Genomic DNA, 17,911 nt, shown 5'->3' with positions numbered 1-17,911 from the left:
GCCTGGTGGGAGGTGTTTGGGTTATGGGGCAGATTTCTCATAAATGGCCTGGTGCTGTCCTCATGATAATGAGTGAGTTCTCACCCTAAGTTCATGTGAGATCTGGTTAAGAATGTGGCACTTCTCCCCAGTCTCTCTCTTGCTCCTGCTCTTGCCATACGATGTGCCTGCTCCCACTTCACCTTCCGCCATGAGTACAAGCTTCCTGAGGCCCTCACCAGAAGCAGATGCTAGCACCATGCTTCCTGTTCAACATGAAGAACTGTGAGCCAATGAAACCTCTTATCTTTATAAATTACCCAGTCTCAGGTGTTCCTTAATGGCAACACAAAAATGGCCTAACATAGCTACTATTATCACTGTTTTGATTTAAATGAAAGAGACACTGTGACCCTCTTTCAAGTTAGAAGGTTACAAGGCTATTTATTTATGATCTTCCTGATAAACATCTCTGTAAGCAAACATAATATGGGAAACCTACTCACTTTATACAATATATTTCTTGAAACAATGTTGAAATGACTGTAAACAATAATTTTATGCACTGTTCTATATAGCTAACATTTACATTCTTTTGCTACTAAATGATATCCCATGATAGGTAGAGAGAAGAGCTACTCCTATTTATGCTTGCAAAAGGCTTCCAGCAGACATATAAACAGACCACAGCAGAAACAGTGTGATACATACAGTTTTAGGTTTCTAGATGCACCAAACTGAATCAAGTTCAGTTTATATGCAACTTTCCAAGTACTATCTACCTGAGAACATGTGTTAAGCACATGTGGTAAACGTCGCAATCATCCACAGTCTCAGCTTTGCTCTCACCTTCCTTGTACAAACAATACACACTTTCAGTCACAGGGCTGCTTTCCATCCAGTCATTCCTTTTTGGTTAAATCCCCAAAAGATTGGATATAATTAATGGCATAAAAAATAGAGCAAAAGATACACTCTCAGTAAAAATCAGGACCCAAAGGAAACATAAATTATAATAGCAAGTAAAGAATGGGGGGAAAAACAGATTATGGAGGTGCAAATCCCCATAGCCAAGTTTTGAGTTCCGAGCTTCCCAAAATTCAGAGTGAAAGGCAATGCACTGTGGTTCTCATTGGCAAGAGCCCAAAGCACACACTACAGTAGCTTAGGATTAGAGTGGCTACTCCATTGCCGCCCCACTCCAGGGCTCTAGGCCACATCCACTTTACAATGGTCTGCCCTAAATCCCTTCCTTACCTACCCTCCACCCTTCTCTTATGAAAGTATCCACTGCACCTGTCCCCTTGGTAACTGCTCCTCTCACATTCTCTCTGGCTCCAGTAGGGCTGTTGATCCAGAGCTACCACAGGTTCATATGATGCTCTGCATGGATCTTTTAAGAAGTGACCCTTCCTTAAGACATTTCATTTCCATCTTCTGGGAAATTTTCAAAACATGCTGCTTTCGTTTGTATAGAAAGGCACTTTACACCATAACACACAAATTACAACGTCTTCAATGCGTATACTGCCTCACAGGTTGTGCAGTTTACAACCTGTACCTTTCCTCAAATTTCATATATGGGAATGAGGAGAGGGAAACTCATTCTCCTTGAATGTCAAGCAGTAAGAGTGTTCTCCAGAAATGCTGGAAGTCATATCCCCGTCACTGAGTGAGGCCGGAGAGAGTGAGGACACAGAAGCTTCTGGAGGCCAGAGCCCTACTAGCAAGGGAACCTAACAGGCTGAGAACAGAAGCTGAAAGAAGAGATGGAGAGGTGGTGTCCGTAAGTTGGCCTCAAGGCTGATCTCTACGCCTTTCATGTTGTTTGCATAGGTGACCCATTACATTTTCCCTTCTAATAAAAACCAGAACAGATTTGCCTTGATGTATGCCACTTCCGGGTATCTATCCTCTCACTGCCTTGGCTCTACTGCCCTTTTCTGTTTCTGCTGACTAGTTCCCAGATCCTTCTAAGAATTCCTCAGATTTCAGAACATTCCAGCCACTGCTTTGGCCTCCTGACGTCTGAGCCTTTGGTCCCCTTTAAACCTGAAGCCGTGAGAACACAGCTTATTATTCTCAAATGCTAATCACTACCTGGCTGCAGGTTTAACTCCAATCTAATTTGCTGTCTCCCTATATCATATATTGACAGTGGACATCATTAATACGGATTGAGAGAACTGGCTTAGCAAAATATAAAAATACTATAACATTGCAGAACACGTGGTTAACAAACTTAGAAGAAATTATTTTTAAAGAATGTTCAAAACTATTGAAAGATTAGTTTTCAAATGATTTGTTCTTTTTAAGTTTGTTGAATTGATCTAGGTGAGAGTTTTCCTTGGAAACGTCTTATTAACAACTAACTTGAATTATTGCAATATATATATATTTTAAATTATTTCTTTTGAAGTGGTCATATCTTTGCATACTTTCTAAAAAATTATGGAATTTTATTGTGAAAAATACATCATTTTAAAATATGGTTATTGTTTTTTTTGTCCCAAAAGAAATAAGAACATTGGCATAAACAAAATGCTTACCTTGGAACAATGGGGAAAAAAGATATTGCTAAAATGTAGCCAACAACGATGTGCCAGTTATTAAACCACTGCCCCTCAGCTCCAAGCCCACCCTTCCTTACTCAGGTTTATGATAACAGAGCTGGGACTCAGCTCACTTATTTCTCCTTTGCCCGCTGGATCTGCTAAGTTCTGCCAAGAGGGGGAGGCAGAGAGAAAATGGACAGCTGCGCAAAGGGAACAGGATCTTCCCCTTGGCTGTTTGTTCATTATTCTCATCAGTGTTGCCCCAACAACTGGTTCCAAGAGCAGATGGCTCTAGTTTTCATCTTTTCCCGCACTCCTGGCATCAGCCTCACTGCATTCCCTTAGAGACAATAGCAAAGTTGGCCAATGTCCCCTCCTCAAAAGCGAGAAGCCCAGCTTTGACGGTCCCTATGCTGTGTTCCTGGGGCACCTCCTTGGAGACAGTAACCTCTCCTCAAAGGTCTGAGTCTCGGCTATGTGGGGGTCCTTCCCACAAGTAACCCAGCCTAAAAGTTACTATCTTTTCCCTCAGTATTGCCTTTCCACCCTTTATTCCTCCAAAACTTAACTAATTCCCTACGTTAAATTCTCTCTGTTAAAACAACTGGTGTAGTTTCTATTTTCTTGGTTAGATTCTAAATGATACAAACTACTTCTTTATTTCCCCCCACAATGTTTTATTTACAGCGCACTAAGACATGAACAACAGAGGCAAAGGGTACAAAGGAACAGCTATCAGCTTGAAGTTTTTTAGAAAAAATGCATATTTCATGAACTTGATTCTCCATAAAACAATTTATGTCTTTTAATATTCAAATTTAACAGTTTTACTACATATTTTTAGGCTCTGTAAAATCTGTAAATCTGATTTTACATTGGAGGTTGAGTAGGTTAAGTACAGACAGTACTGGGTATATAACAGCATCTCAATGAATTTTTATGTTAAATTTACCAAACTAATTTTAGAGAAAATTAATTTAAAATAAACCTAAATGTGGACAAAATAGTTTCATAAAAATTTTATTTATAAAGACAATAATACAATAGACATTATACCTTAGTTTATTATCTCTAGGATTCATTGGTACCAACCGCCAGCTGTTACCACCATTAGTTCAATAATTGGTATTTTATATGGTACATAAGTGTTACAACAATGTATTTGAGCCCAAATTTGTATGTTATACTTCTATCTTAAAGCATATTTATTGGTCTTAAAGCCATTAATTTAAAATATTCTTTTTTTTTTTTTTGAGACACAGTTTCGCTCTTGTTGCCCAGGCTGCATTCGCTCTTGTTGCGCAATGGCGCAATCTCAGCTCACTGCAACCTCCACCTGCTGGGTTCAAGCGATTCTCCTGCCTCAGCCTGCTGAGTAGCTGTGATTACAGGCATGTGCCACCACGCCCAGCTAACTTTGTATTTTTAGTAGAGAAGGGGTTTCTCCATGTTGGTCAGGCTGGTCTTGAACTCCCGGCCTCAGGTGATCCACCCGCCTCGGCCTCCCAAAGTGCTGGGATTACAGTCATGAGCCACTGCACTGGGCCATTAAAATATTCATTTAATAGTAACTATAAATTAAGGAAAATAAAAAGGTAAACATTTTTTCATGAAAATTTTGGTGCTCTAAGCAAAAATTAACAAGTGGGATCTAATTAAACTAAAAAGCTTCTGCACAGCAAAAGAAACTATTATCATAGTGAATAGACAACCTAAAGAATGGGAGGAAACTCTGCAATCTATCCATCTGACCAAGGGCTAATATCCAGAATCTACAAAGAACTTAAACAAATTTATAAGAAAAAACAAACAACCCCATTAAAAAGTGGGCAAAAGACATGAACAGACACTTCTCAAAAGAAGACATTTGTGCAGCCAACAAACATATGAAAAACAGCTCAGCATCACTGATCATTAGAGAAATGCAAATCAAAACCACAATAAGATACCATCTAATACCAGTTAGAATGGCGATTATTAAAATGTCAAGAAATAACAGATGCTGGTGAGGCTTGGAGAAACAGGAACACTTTTACACTGTTGGTGGGAATGTAAATTAGTTCAACCACTGTGGAAGACAGTGTGGAGATTCCTCAAAGACCCAGAACCAGAAATACCATTTGACCCAGCAATCCCATTACTGGGTATATGCCCAAAAAAATATAACTCATTCTATTATAAAGATACACACACACGTATGTTTACTGCAGCATTATTCACAATAGCAAAGACATGGAATCAACCCAAATGCCCATCAATGATAGACTAGATAAAGAAAATGTGGTACATATACACTATGGAATACTATGCAGCCTTAAAAAGGAACAAGATCATGTCCTTTGCAGGGACATGGATGGATATGGAAGCCACTATCCTCAGCAAACTAACACAGGAACAGAAAAAAAAAAAAAAACACCACATGTTCTCACTTACAAGTAGGGGCTGAACAATGAGAGCACATGGACACAGGGAGGGGAACAGCACACACTGGGTCCTGTTGGGGGGATGAGGGGTGAGAGAGTATCCGGATAAATAACTAATGCATGCAAGGCTTAATACCTGGGTGATGGGTTGATGGGTGGAGCAAACCACCATGGCACACATTTACCTAACAAACCTGCACACCCTGCACAGGTATCCCAGAACTTAAAATAAAATTTTAAAAAATTTTTGGTCTTCCATTTAAATTTTTCGGTGACTTAAAATAGTTTGAAAATTCTGCCTTAAAAAATCTTCTCTCAGGCAATTTATTATGAATTACTAATACAAAATTTGACTATGATAACTTCTCTATTTTATGACCCCATTTCAGTATTTTCATTGTTTAAAACAAGATTTACTGCAAACATAATTAGAATACTACTGGGTTTAATGCATCTTTACCACTGGCTTCTAAGACCACTAAAAGAAAATGTGTTAAACTAACACTCACTGTCTTAATTCTGTTCCCCCAGAGCCATACAAAACAACTCTTCTTTTGCTTCCACATTAAAGAGCCCTCTAAATGTTCTAAGACCACTAATCCTTCTGCCTTCTCTCCTCCCAGCTAAGCTGCCTGAGTCCCTCAGCTTTCCTCTTGTGATGTGGTTTCCAGGCTCGTCACCATCCTGGCCTCCCTCAGGACACACTCCAGCTGGCCAGTACTCTAAACAAGGTCTGACTACAACAGCCCTAGATAGAAAGTCTGAGATTAACAAGTCATGTGCTTGCCAGTTTATCAGCTATCAATCAAATCCTGAAAAGGCTGCATTTCACAGCTAACTTTAGCTGAACATTTAAAATGCTTAGAAAGTGTGAATTATATTTTTGCTTAAACAGTCAGATATGAGACATCAAACTGAAGCCTGATGTAATTCACATGGCAAATGCCAACAACTACTATCTGACCTCGAAGTCAGGAGAGAAGCCGGGGAGGGGCTCTGAGCCAGGTCGTTAAGAGTGAATCACCCTTTCCACCTGATTCCTTCTTCCCTCTCCCATCAGCACTATAAACTAGGTAACTAGGTGAGCTCTGACTCCCTTGGTAATATGAGATCCTCTGTCAATCCACACCAAGCATCTTGTTTGTATATCACTTCCTCCCTCGCACTACATAGATACATAATAGGTTTATTAATGTTCTTGACTAAATTCATAAGTTTTGGGGGAAAGTGTATAAATAAATGCAGAAAATTATAAGCCTCAAATATCTCTGATTTAACCTTTAATAAAATTAACAACATTTATGTTCTAGTTAGCATATAATTTAAGTTAAAGCTATACTTATTCTTTATATTTTCATCATACAGTTCCACTTTCATCTATGACTATTTGCTAAGGGCAAAGAACTCTACTATGCAACTGAAAGATTTAATAGTTTCAAGGTCTGTTAACTTGTAACTCACATTATGAATGTTAGTCACAGAAGATTTTATTTGCTAAGATGTTTGCTGTAGGAACTGTTTGTTCATGTCAAGTTGTAAATCCTGCCTGTGATAGGAGCTTAAGGTAATTTCCAATTTTGGTAGTAATTAACTCACTCTCAGTGACTTAGCTATGGAACTTCCTGGGCATGTAAGAGGCATGGCTTTGCTTGTTAGACTGAAAGCATCAATCGATATCCTTTATCTTGGCTTTTTATGTTCAAGGCGTAATAAACTTTGAGATTTCACAGATTTCTTTTTACAAGGCCATGTAACTTTTTAAAGAAAGAATCCATTAGTAGGAAGCATGTGTTACTCATCATCGTACCTTCCAGAACACCTGGCTCAGAGTTTTCTGAATGATGGGCTCAACAACATTAATTGAAGTGAACCTGCTATTCTTTAACAGCAGCTCTGACTTAAGGCTACATTTCATTGCAACTAAAATGGAACATGAAGAATAAGTCAGAGAACTCTCGCTTCTTCACTAGGTTTGGTAATATTTGTTTCGGAATATACACTGGGACATGGCATCTAATAAACTCAGAAAATATAATTTCCCTGCAACAAAAAAAGAGTATTAATTGTGTAACCACAGTCACCTTAGAAGTCAGCTTGGCATAACTATGGTTTTATTTCTACTTATATACACACTGAGTGTCCCCTAAATCAAGCAAGTGTAAACAAAGAAAAAAGGGAGGATTTACTGCTTCATGTAGTGCAGAAGGTCTTGGGCATGGCTGAACTCAGAGGCTCAAACACTCATCAGGACTCTGTCCTTCCCTAGGCTTACTTTCCTCTGTGCTGGCTCCATTCTGAGAACAACTCTTCCTGACTGTACTTGCTCTACAGTATCAAGTACTGTGATCTTAGGATGACAGCTTTTCTGCTCACAACCCAAAAGGAAGACAGGCTCTCTAACAAATCTCAAGGAAGATCATGGTTGACTTTGCTGGGACCACACGTCTCTCCTGGGGCAGGAAGTAAGGCCTCATGATGGACAAGACCCCAAGAAGTGGGGGAAAGGGTTCCCCATAGGAAATTAGGCTGTGCAGATCAATGCTGCAAGTCTACTCAACAATTCAAGGTCTGACATTCCAAGTGCCTTTTTATTTCTACTGCATAAGGTAGAAATAAAAGCATAGTTCTGCCAAGCTGACTTTTTTTTTTTTTTTTTTTGAGACAAGGTCTCACTTTGTCACCCAGGCTGGAGTGCAGTGGTGCAATCATGGCACTTCAGCCTCCCGAGTAGTTGGGACTACAGGTGCACATCATCACACCCAGTTAATTTTCGCCATGTTGCCCAAGCTCAAGCTGACTTCTTACTGCGGCTATGCAATTAACACACTATTTGCTGCAGAGAAATTTATATTTACCGAGTCTATTATATGCCAAGCACAGTGTTAGGAATTTTATAGGCATTAGCTTATTTAATTTTCACAATAGGTAGATACTGTTTAAGAAAATGTACAGAAAAAAGCTTAGAGAAGTTAAACGGTAAATGTCAGAACCAAAAGTGCAAACTGAGCCATTTTGTCTCTAGAACCTCTATTTTTCTACCATCTAGACATTGAGAATTTTGAAACTCTTTTGAGTTGGGCTGTCATCATCACTGCTTATCTTTTATTTTATTTTTTATTTCATTATTTTACTATAAATATTTCCCAAGAGCACTTGGGATAATTTGGTCTTATTAAAATGCAAATCCATGGCTGGGTGCAGTGGCTCACATCTATAATCCCAATACTCTGGGAGGCCGAGGTGGGAGGATCACTTGAGGCCAGGAGTTTGAGACCTGCCTGGGCCATCTCTTAATAATAATAATAATAATGCCCCAGGAAGGAGTAATTCAGATATGAAGCTTTCTTTTATTAGCCAAAAGCTTTCAGTATATCAGAGTCCTGCTTCTTCTTTCATGGTCCCCCAGGAAGACGACACAGGACAGACCACATCACACTGCTGAAGGACAGGGCTTCTGGATACAGCTTATGGCAGTCAATGGCTCTACTGGGGGCTAGGAATAATTCTACAACCTTGCTATTTCTCATGAAAATTATTCAACATTTGATGGTAGAATCCTGCAAACTCTAAAAATGTCAGAATAACAAGAAGGAATCCAGTTACCACATAGCCTATGAATTAATAGACGGAATCAGGAAGGTAAGATAAGAATAGTAACTACTAGCATTTGCTCTAATGTTCCTTTACTTGATTTTAGAAACATAAGCCTCCTGATTACAAATTATTTAATAAAGGGAAAATCTAACCTTTAGTGACTATGGTTAAATGTTTTTTTTTACCTTGCACACCATTCCTGCTGCTACCACAATATTACCCACAGAAATCTTATGCAAAACATAGTCTCAGGTTACACACAACACCTCTGGCTTCACTGCTTCAGAAAAAGGGCAGCAGATGCCGAGCTGCCTGGGATCCCAGCCTTCTACCAGCTCTCAGCCCCATGGCACCCCGGGGGACTGTAACTGAGAAATCCCCCACACTTCTGGCTTTCAGCAACTTGCCCTCTTAAATGAGATAGGGGAGCATCTATTTTCTAACAGTTGCATTTAATAAGCAGTCTTGAACATAATCCTAGCATAGTACTTGGCACACAGTAAGCATTAAATAAATTAAGAGGAGGAGAAAGAGAAAGAGGGGAAGTCAAAGAGGAAGATTTGGAGGAGGAGGAAGAAAAAGAATTGCATCACATCTATATCACTCATTCTTTTATTCCCTAGACTCTTAGCTCTAAGGGGCAAATGGGAAAAAATGAATTAAACAAGAGTAGTTCAACCCCCACTTCTTAAATCTGAGGAACTGAAGCCCTGAGATGTTAGCAGCTTGCTCAGACAGGATGTAGTAGCAGAGCTGGGTTTCTCATCCAGCTCTCTGTCCTCCCAGGCCTATGCTCTGTCTACAGTAAGAACTGCATGCCAAGCAATGGGCCATATGTTTTCAACAGGCAGTGGCAGAACTGGAGTTATGCTGTGTCCCCTGTGGGCAAACACATTTTTACTGGCAAGGAAGAAAAATAAAGTGTCACTGTCCTTTGATGGGAGGTTCCCTATCCTCATTCCCTGGGGCCCAGAATGTAAAGTCTAAGTGTGAGCCTGTTAAAATGTTTCTCTGTTACATTCAGTAACCAAAGCTCTTCATGGGTTCCAACATTAACCAGTTATTCCATATTCTATCCTCTGATAAGCTGATTGACACTGAAGATCTCTCACACTCACAAGAAATGTGTATCATTCCCTTCATCGACAAACATTTAGAACATGCCTCCTCTGGGTAACACACTATGTTAGGGTCTGGTGCTACTGAAAGATGTACGACACCTACCCTGAATATGAGGTGTTTGAAATACATGTGGTAAGATACAGCAGACATGTGAAAGGTAACCATGAAGTCAGCATATCCTAGGTGCAAATGAGAAGAGCAAAGTATAAGCCTATAGGATTTCTAGGACGACTTCTAGGTAATTGGAAAATCTAAATATAGATGTCGTTGTGTAAAATTTGATCACCTTTATGGTAATTACGGTTATATATATGTATTCACCAGACATTAAATCCACACTGCATACCTCAATTTATGGATTAATGTAATATCAGAAATTATCTCAACATTTGACTCATATTTATAAAATGAGTACTATAAATAGTCCCAGTAATTCATCCCACACAAAAAGACTACACTAACACATATTTCATGTATAAAATTAAAATGTGTCTTGTTAAAACACATACTTATTCTAATATTTTATTTTCAGCCATCACAGAATATCAGGACTAGAAAGAAACTGAGTTGTCAGTGCATTCATTCATTAGCAAGTCCATTCTCCCTTTACAACACCCCTAGAAGGTGATGTCCTTATGATGTCCCCATCCTGTCCTTGAATACTTTCAGTGACAAGAGACTAACTCATGAAGTAGGTCAGTTCATCTTTACCATTCATCTATTTAATTCTACATAAAAGCAGTGTACTTCAAAATGGGAAAATGTGCAACAGGAAAAGAGAAAACAATGTTTTCTAATTAGTTACAGAGGTATCTACATAGTTATTAAGTTTTCTTGTGAGGTTTGCTTAATGAGATAGATAACCCACAGTGGTCCATATGCCTCTGCAATATTGACCACTGTGGGTTATCTGCAATGACATTTCTGTTCATGATAGACATTCCTTTCAGGCAGCTCAATATGAGAAATTAGGTAATTCAAATAAATCAAGTTCTATATAAGTAGTCAGCAAAAATTACATTGGAAAATACCTATAGTATTTGTTAAACCTATAATATTTCCAGTAATTTTTAATGTTAACAATGTTCTTGTATAGCAAGAGAAAGAGCCTAATCTTCCAAGAAACATGAATTTATTGACAGTGTATTCTACTTCCTGTGGTGAAAAATACAGTTTGGAAAAATGTTTAACTTCCAAGATTTAAACAAAAAAGTGTTTTATGCTGTACTAATTAATAAATAAACCATGACAAGCTCTGCTGTATTTGACTATTCAGCCCATTAGCAAAATTTCTAGCAATCCCACTACTGGGTATCTATCCACAGAAAAGGAAATCAATGTATCAAAGGAATACCTGCACCCCAATGTTTATTGCAGCACTATTCACAAGAGCCAAATACGGAATCAACCTAACTTTCCATCAATAGATGAATGGATAATGAAAATGTGGTATATATATACTATGGAATACGATTCAGCCATAAAAAAGAATAAAATCCTGTCATTTTCAGCAACATGGATGGAAATGTAGGTCATTAGGGGAAGTGAAATAAGCCAGGCACATAAAGACAAATATTGTATGTTCTCACTCCTATGTTGGAGCTAAAAAAAAAAAAAATTAGATCTCATGGAGATAGAGTGGAATGATGGTTACCAGAGGCTGGGAAGTTGTCGGGGAGAAAGATGATGAGAGGTTAATAGATACAAACACAGTTAGATAGAAGGAATTGGTTCTAATGTTTGACAGCACAGTAAGGTCACTATAGTTAAAAACAATTTATTTTACATTCCAAAATAGCTGGAAGTTGAAATATTCCCTCCACAAGGAAATGATAAATGTTTGAGGTGATGGATATCCTAATTGCCCTGATTTAATCCTTACACATTGTATGCATGTACCAAAATATCACATGCTCCATAAATATGTACAACTATTACATATCAATTCAAATTGCATAAGAATATTTCTGGGTATGCATATAGTTAACTTTCTACAGCTTAGGCTCCCACATGACTAGCTGATTTAAAAAAAAAAGGCCGGGCGCGGTGGCTCAAGCCTGTAATCCCAGCACTTTGGGAGGTCGAGGCGGGCGGATCACAAGGTCAGGAGATCGAGACCATCCTGGCTAACACGGTGAAACCCCGTCTCTACTAAAAATACAAAAAATTAGCCGGGCGTGTTGGCGGGCGCCTGTAGTCCCAGCTACTTGGGAGGCTGAGGCAGGAGAATGGCGTGAACCCAGGAGGCGGAGCTGGCAGTGAGCCGAGATCGCGCCACTGCACTCCAGCCCGGGGGACAGAGAAAGACTCCGTCTCAAAAAAAAAAAAAAAAAAAAAAAATCATCATTTACTATCAATAGACTAAAATAGTAGCACTAATAAATCAATTAAATTAGAATTATTTCTATCTACCACCACCACCAAACAGCAAAAGCAGGATAAAATAGCAGCAGGAGAAGGGAGGGGTCACTTGACTCTTACCACTTGACCAACTGGGTATATCCTTGCTGTATCTCTGTAGGACTGCAGAGGACGAGCTTTCCAACTCACCTGTGTTTTGAGAATAACACCCACAAATTTAAACTTTCACCAAAAACTCATCAAATTCTCCATAATTTGGGCTACCTTCAAGGAGGAACATTCTAGGGCCACCGCCTGTTACAGAATTAGAAGAAGCGGGTATTCACATTTTTGTGCTCTGCTTTTAGTAGATGCTCAAGGAGTACATTGCTCAGAGTAGGCTAACAAGGCTATTAGGTGATGACACAAAGATAAATAAGACCCAGGAGGTTACTGTACAATCTAGCAGCAAGATCAGAAAAAAGCTGGACCCTCCCAAATGTCTATTATGGATTCTTTCACATTATCAGCACAACTTACAGAGTAGATACCCACAGTTTGTGCTAATTTATATGTTCCTTGAGGCACACTGAGCAATAAATTCTCTGCCACTTTTTAAATGTCCCCTTTATAAGTACTGTTAGGCACATATTACCAGAAGGACAGCAGTGCCTGGCACAGAAGCCTATCTTTAGACCATCCTGTAGCAGAGAAATTAAAACACTGCATCAGGAAACAGCTCTACAATGTGCATATGTGTTTGCATGGGGTGTGTAAATGGAGTATGAAGCAGATTAGGAAGAGAAAACCAGTGAAGTAACCACAAAATCAGACAGAGGAAAGAATGATGGGCAGAAAATGGAGAGGACCCAGGGGGCCATCAGGAGTGAATGGGGGCAGGGGTGCAAATGCATTTCTTCTAACCATAATTTGCACCTCCAGACTTGGGCTTTACTTCAGATATGGAGTTCTATCTTCATTTTTTCTTAAAGTTTGGAATTTGAGACAGCAAACCCCAAAAGCAGTACATATTACTTCCTGTCCATCAATATTAGGAAGAACCGTATGTAAAACAGAAGACTGTTCTTCAACAGTCCCTGATAAGGAAGACAGAAAAGAACAAATTCCTTCTGGAGTTGAAACTTGACGGCTTCAGATGGAGCCAAAAGATGCTTACAGACAGGGGAAGAAGAGAAACAGAGCAGGAGAGCAGGCACTCCAAGGGAAAACCCTGAGAAGTGGAATAGAAAGTGAAGAGGGTGGGGAAAGAATTCACTATCCCTGCATCGGCCCATGCCGCGGTTTTTCAGAGAGGAGCGTTCCCCAAGAAAAAGATCAACCAACCCAAATCTTCAGGAACTACAAATAAATCATTCTGACAAATAACCTGAAAAGTCTTGGGCTGCCAAATGAATGCCAATGGTCTTTGTTAGAAAGTGAATGACTTTGTTGTAAGGTCATCTCAAGTTGTAAGAGCAGGATTGTCACACACTTTACAGTATCCTTTCACAAGTAAAATTTAGAGCACAGCTTATTGGGTCCTTGTTAACAATCAAATGCTCCACAGTTTCCAATGTTTGGAGACTTCAGCATTTATTCCAAAGCATTCCCCAAAGAGTTACTGTAAAAACTGTCTTATTTCCCAAGTGAACAGGTATAGCATATGTATTTTTTTTTTAACAGTCCCTGGCTAGTTTCCTGAAGAACAAGCAGCAGGAAATATAAACCAGACGTACATCTTTCAGTATCTGAACCAGATATTATGAAATTCCATGGACCTATTTAAATTAGAATCAAGCACTGATATGACACAAATGTGGCTGCAAATTTAGCAAGTATGACTGGAAACATTATATCGAAAAGGAAGTAAAAATTCCCTATTTCGGGGCAACTAGGGTAAGTAAAACTCTATTCAGCATACTAATTAAAATGCCAGTATTCCATTTAACAAAGCTAAAATGTAAGTGAATATACATAAGCCAGTGAAGAACAAAATTCAGTGCAAATGTCACCACTTTAAGTTGTCTTTTCTAGGCATAAGCCGCTGTGGAATTCAACATTCATTTAGGCAGGTTCAATAGGGTTTCTGCTAGAAGCAAAGCGGCATCACTTGCTTAGAGTGGTCTCACAGGCACACTTGAATCCCTTCCAGGAAGAACAAAGCAGGGGAGATATGAAAATATCTGCAAGTGTCTAATATGTGTCATTTTAGAACAAGCTTTACCTGTTACTGTTGAGCATTGCTCTGAAAATATGCCAGTTTCAGATAAGAAAAATGAAGTCTGGCTTGTACAGTATATCAAATTGAATACAGTGATTTAAAGAAACTCAAAACTAAACTCTGACTCTAACGTAGTGTGATAAAAATGAGCTGGGAGAATACCAACAGAGGAGAATCAGAAATGAGTTTTCAGTATTTTGTATTTTTAACACAGCCCATCTACTGAGTTGCAGTACTTTTACAGTTAATTTGTAACTACACACCTACCAGTCCCTTTAAGAAACACACATTAAAAATCATAGCTGATTAGTCTGCTATCTTTCCCATTAAAAAAAGAGCAAAACTACCCCTAGAAGACAACCGCACAAAATAGTCAAGCACTTAGGATTCTGCACAGTACAAATCCCACTTACTGATTTTTCCTTCATCTCTTGAGAAAGGAAAGCAGCAAAGCTGGCCCATGGCACTGGTCCTGTATGTCTTTCCTGGTGTTCTTCTCCGTGAGGACCCCAAATAGAAATTGCAGTTTATAGCACAGTCGGCGAGCACACCCTGCCTTTTTCACTCCACAGAGCAGCACAGGCAGCTTGAAGAGCCAACGCACACGCCGCCGGGGGAGAGAAAGGAGAAGGGAACTTGCTGCCGTGAGCAAAAAAGGCTCCACCTCCAGTCCTCCAGCCTAATGCAACTGCTCTGGGACTGGCATTCAGTGAAGGAAGTGGCTGTACGCTCCCGTATTCTCACAAAACTGTGAGTCCCTGGCCATAGGTCAGTGCCATGTGTACTGTCTGGCTATTTGCATATGTCTTTAAGAAAGGTAGTCGAGAAAAACCACAATGAGCCCTTTCTCCTACAGACAACTGCAGTAATTACACATGAAAATTCAAACCCGAAAAAAAAACATATTTTCTGTCTGCTACTTAAAGAGGAAGAGCCTTCTTTTATCCCTAGGAGATTGTGGTTTATGAATAGAAAACCCAACAGAGCAGAACACTGGAACCACAACTTGTATGAAGTACCATTAACTACCTAGCAAACTGCATGAACAATAGAAATGATAGACTAAGTGTGGGGAAAGAGGCTATCGACTGTTATCTGTACGGTACGGCATATCTTTTAAATTCCTGCTTTCTGATATATTGCCTTATTCCCCTAGTAAAGCAGTAATCAACAATATTAATTTTGAAATTATACCGTCAAATATGTCAACAGCCTAGAAAATTACCCAAATATAGATGCATCACTGACAAAAAGATAAAAGATTAGGGCATCTGTCTGAATGAAGCCACAAGGTGATTGAGCAAATTCAGGGGCAGCAAAACAACTAATTTTAAGAAAGGCTATATTTTGAACTCTAATACATGAAATAACAGATTTCACGTAATTGTTCAAAATCTGTTATCTTATAGAGGGAATAGCCTTAGTTTATGACACTCTAGGAAAGAAAAATTGTTCATAGTGCCAGAAATTCCACCCTGATTCTTTCTTACTCCTCTATTTACTAGCTAGGCACACCTATTTCCCACGGATTAGAAGGAGAGCGAACAGGATGATATTGAACACCTCAAGTGGTTCTGAACATAGTCCACCTACTTTCATACTCATCCAAACAAAAAGAGCCTGCAGCATGGAAAAATGAAAATTGTCAATTTTACAAATTATATTTGTTGCATTTAAAAAAAAAACAGTGAAGATGTTGACAAACACTAGTATCTGTTTTCAATGCTTTTTTTCTGAAAGATAGAATTTTGATAATTTTGATGCAAATATCAAAGAGTATTTGAGAGTGTCATCAAGGAACACAGTTGTTTTTATATGTCACAGGTACATTAATATGCACTTTGACTTCCAAATTAGAAATACTGTGAAGATCTATGGAACAAAAAGCAAAGATCTGACTGATTAAACTGGCAGGTCTATCCACATAATTAAAATTAATGTTTAGAGAATTACATGTCTTTAAATTGCTTTCACTTTTTCAGACTATTTAAAATGTAAAGATGTTTATTTTACCTTGATTTAAAGAGGACACTCCATTCTATCATACAATGAACATTACAATTTTAAGTAAAATTCCACTTTTATAACCAGTTGGGTTTCTTCACAGCTTAGTGACTTATAAATAAACAGCAACTTTAAACTCTTCCATTATTCCCCCAAATTCACCAACACATGAGTGAATACAGGTGTATGTTTTAAAATATAAAATGATTTTGTATATAAATGTAAAATAGTCCTAAAAGCAATAATATAAACCTTATTAAGACTAGAAAGCAAATAAATGGCCTGTAACCCTAAAAATGGAAACATCAGAACCTACAGCAAATTTTGAACACTGGAGACGTGACACAGAATGCAGTTCTTCCCAGCCTTAACACTGCCATTACCCAGCTAGGAAACCCCAGACAAGCCCTTGGTCCTCTCGGACCTCAGTTTCTTCACCCAAAAATAAGGCAGTAGGAATATTAGGATCCTCTACAGTACTAGCATTATATGATTTTGCGATCAAAATAACAAAGAAAATAGCCTAACAACCAGTGAACAATTATCCTAAACATTACTTTTTGTGTTCAGTGAAGATGTATTTGCAGGGAACGTTCTTCACTGAGGAAAATTAGTAACTCCTGGCATTTCCCAATCACCAGCATCGGTATAGTGATAAAACCTTTAGAGTCAGGAAACCATGGGTTTGAATCCCAGATGTCAGGTATTAACAGTTATGAAACTCATGCCTCCTTGTCAGAGTTTTGATATCTTTATCTGTAATTCAGGTAAGTTCATTATAAAGCTTTTAATTTGTATTGCAAAATAGTATTTGAGGGGGAGGGGAAGAAGAGAACAGATTGTCTGATGGCTGTATTTATATGCACCTCAGTCTTTCTAGCACCAGGTAGTAATCTTGCCTCCTCCTCTTCCAATTTTGTGCCCTACTGGCTGCCATCTTGAGTTAATGCTTATATATCTGGCCTCCAAACAAAAAGGCCCTCTACTCAAACTCAGAGCCCAGGAGGATAATGTTCATGCAATAAATCCTACCAACTTAACTTTATTATTAACTATTCCCTGTTGGCACTGCTTCTGAAAATGTGCAATTAAGAATAGGGACAGGCACCATGGCTCATGTCTATAATGCCAGCACTTTGGGGGGCCAAGGTGAGAGAATCACTTGAGGCCAAGAGTACGAGATCAGCCTGGGTAACACAGTGAGACCCCATCTCTACAAAAAAATTTTAAAAATTAGCTAGGCATAGTGGCACATGCCTTAGTCCTAGCTACTCAGGAGGCTGAAGCAGGAGGATTGCTTGAGCCCAGGAGTTTAAGGTTATAGCGAGCTATGATCATACCACTGTACTCCAGCCTGAGTGCAGGAGTGACCGACTGAGACCCTGTCTCTATAAAAGAAATAAAATATGGCCAGGCGCAGTGGCTCATGCCTATAATCCAGCACTTCGGCCAAGGTGGGTGGATCACGAGATCAGGAGTTCAAGACCAGCCTAACATAGTGAAACCCCGCCTCTATTAAAAATACAAAAATTAACCAGGCATGGTGGTGCACGCCTGTAGTCCCAGCTACTCGGGAGGCTGAGGCAGAAGAATCACTTGAGCCTGGGAGGTGGAGGTTGCAGTGAGCTGAGATCGAGCCACTGCACTCCAGCCTGGGTGACAGAGCAAGACTC

At 39.1% G+C, this 17,911-nt stretch overlaps 1 protein-coding gene across 5 annotated transcripts in view; it reads right to left on the bottom strand.

Moving 5' to 3' along the window:
* Window positions 1-17,911, bottom strand: part of AKAP7 (A-kinase anchoring protein 7) — a 157,144-nt gene that overhangs the window by 20,019 nt on the left and 119,214 nt on the right. The window contains exons 1-2 of one of the 5 annotated variants that reach the window (XM_055264117.2): window positions 14,648-14,979; window positions 12,155-12,223 (exon numbers count right to left, since the gene is read on the bottom strand). The exons of 2 other annotated variants lie outside the window; for them this stretch is intronic. In XM_055264117.2, the coding sequence (XP_055120092.2) occupies window positions 12,155-12,223; window positions 14,648-14,696 (118 nt within the window). In that variant the 5' untranslated portion in view covers window positions 14,697-14,979. Of the gene's footprint in view, window positions 1-12,154; window positions 12,224-14,647; window positions 15,085-17,911 lie in introns of those variants that run through there. 2 more of the 5 variants (XM_055264135.2, XM_055264126.2) reach the window with 2 other exon arrangements.

The sequence above is a fragment of the Symphalangus syndactylus genome, chromosome 2 (assembly GCF_028878055.3).
Source record: "Symphalangus syndactylus isolate Jambi chromosome 2, NHGRI_mSymSyn1-v2.1_pri, whole genome shotgun sequence".
Lineage (NCBI taxonomy): Eukaryota > Metazoa > Chordata > Mammalia > Primates > Hylobatidae > Symphalangus > Symphalangus syndactylus.
Note: the sequence above shows the minus strand (reverse complement) of the source record. Positions and strands in the feature narration are given on the sequence as shown.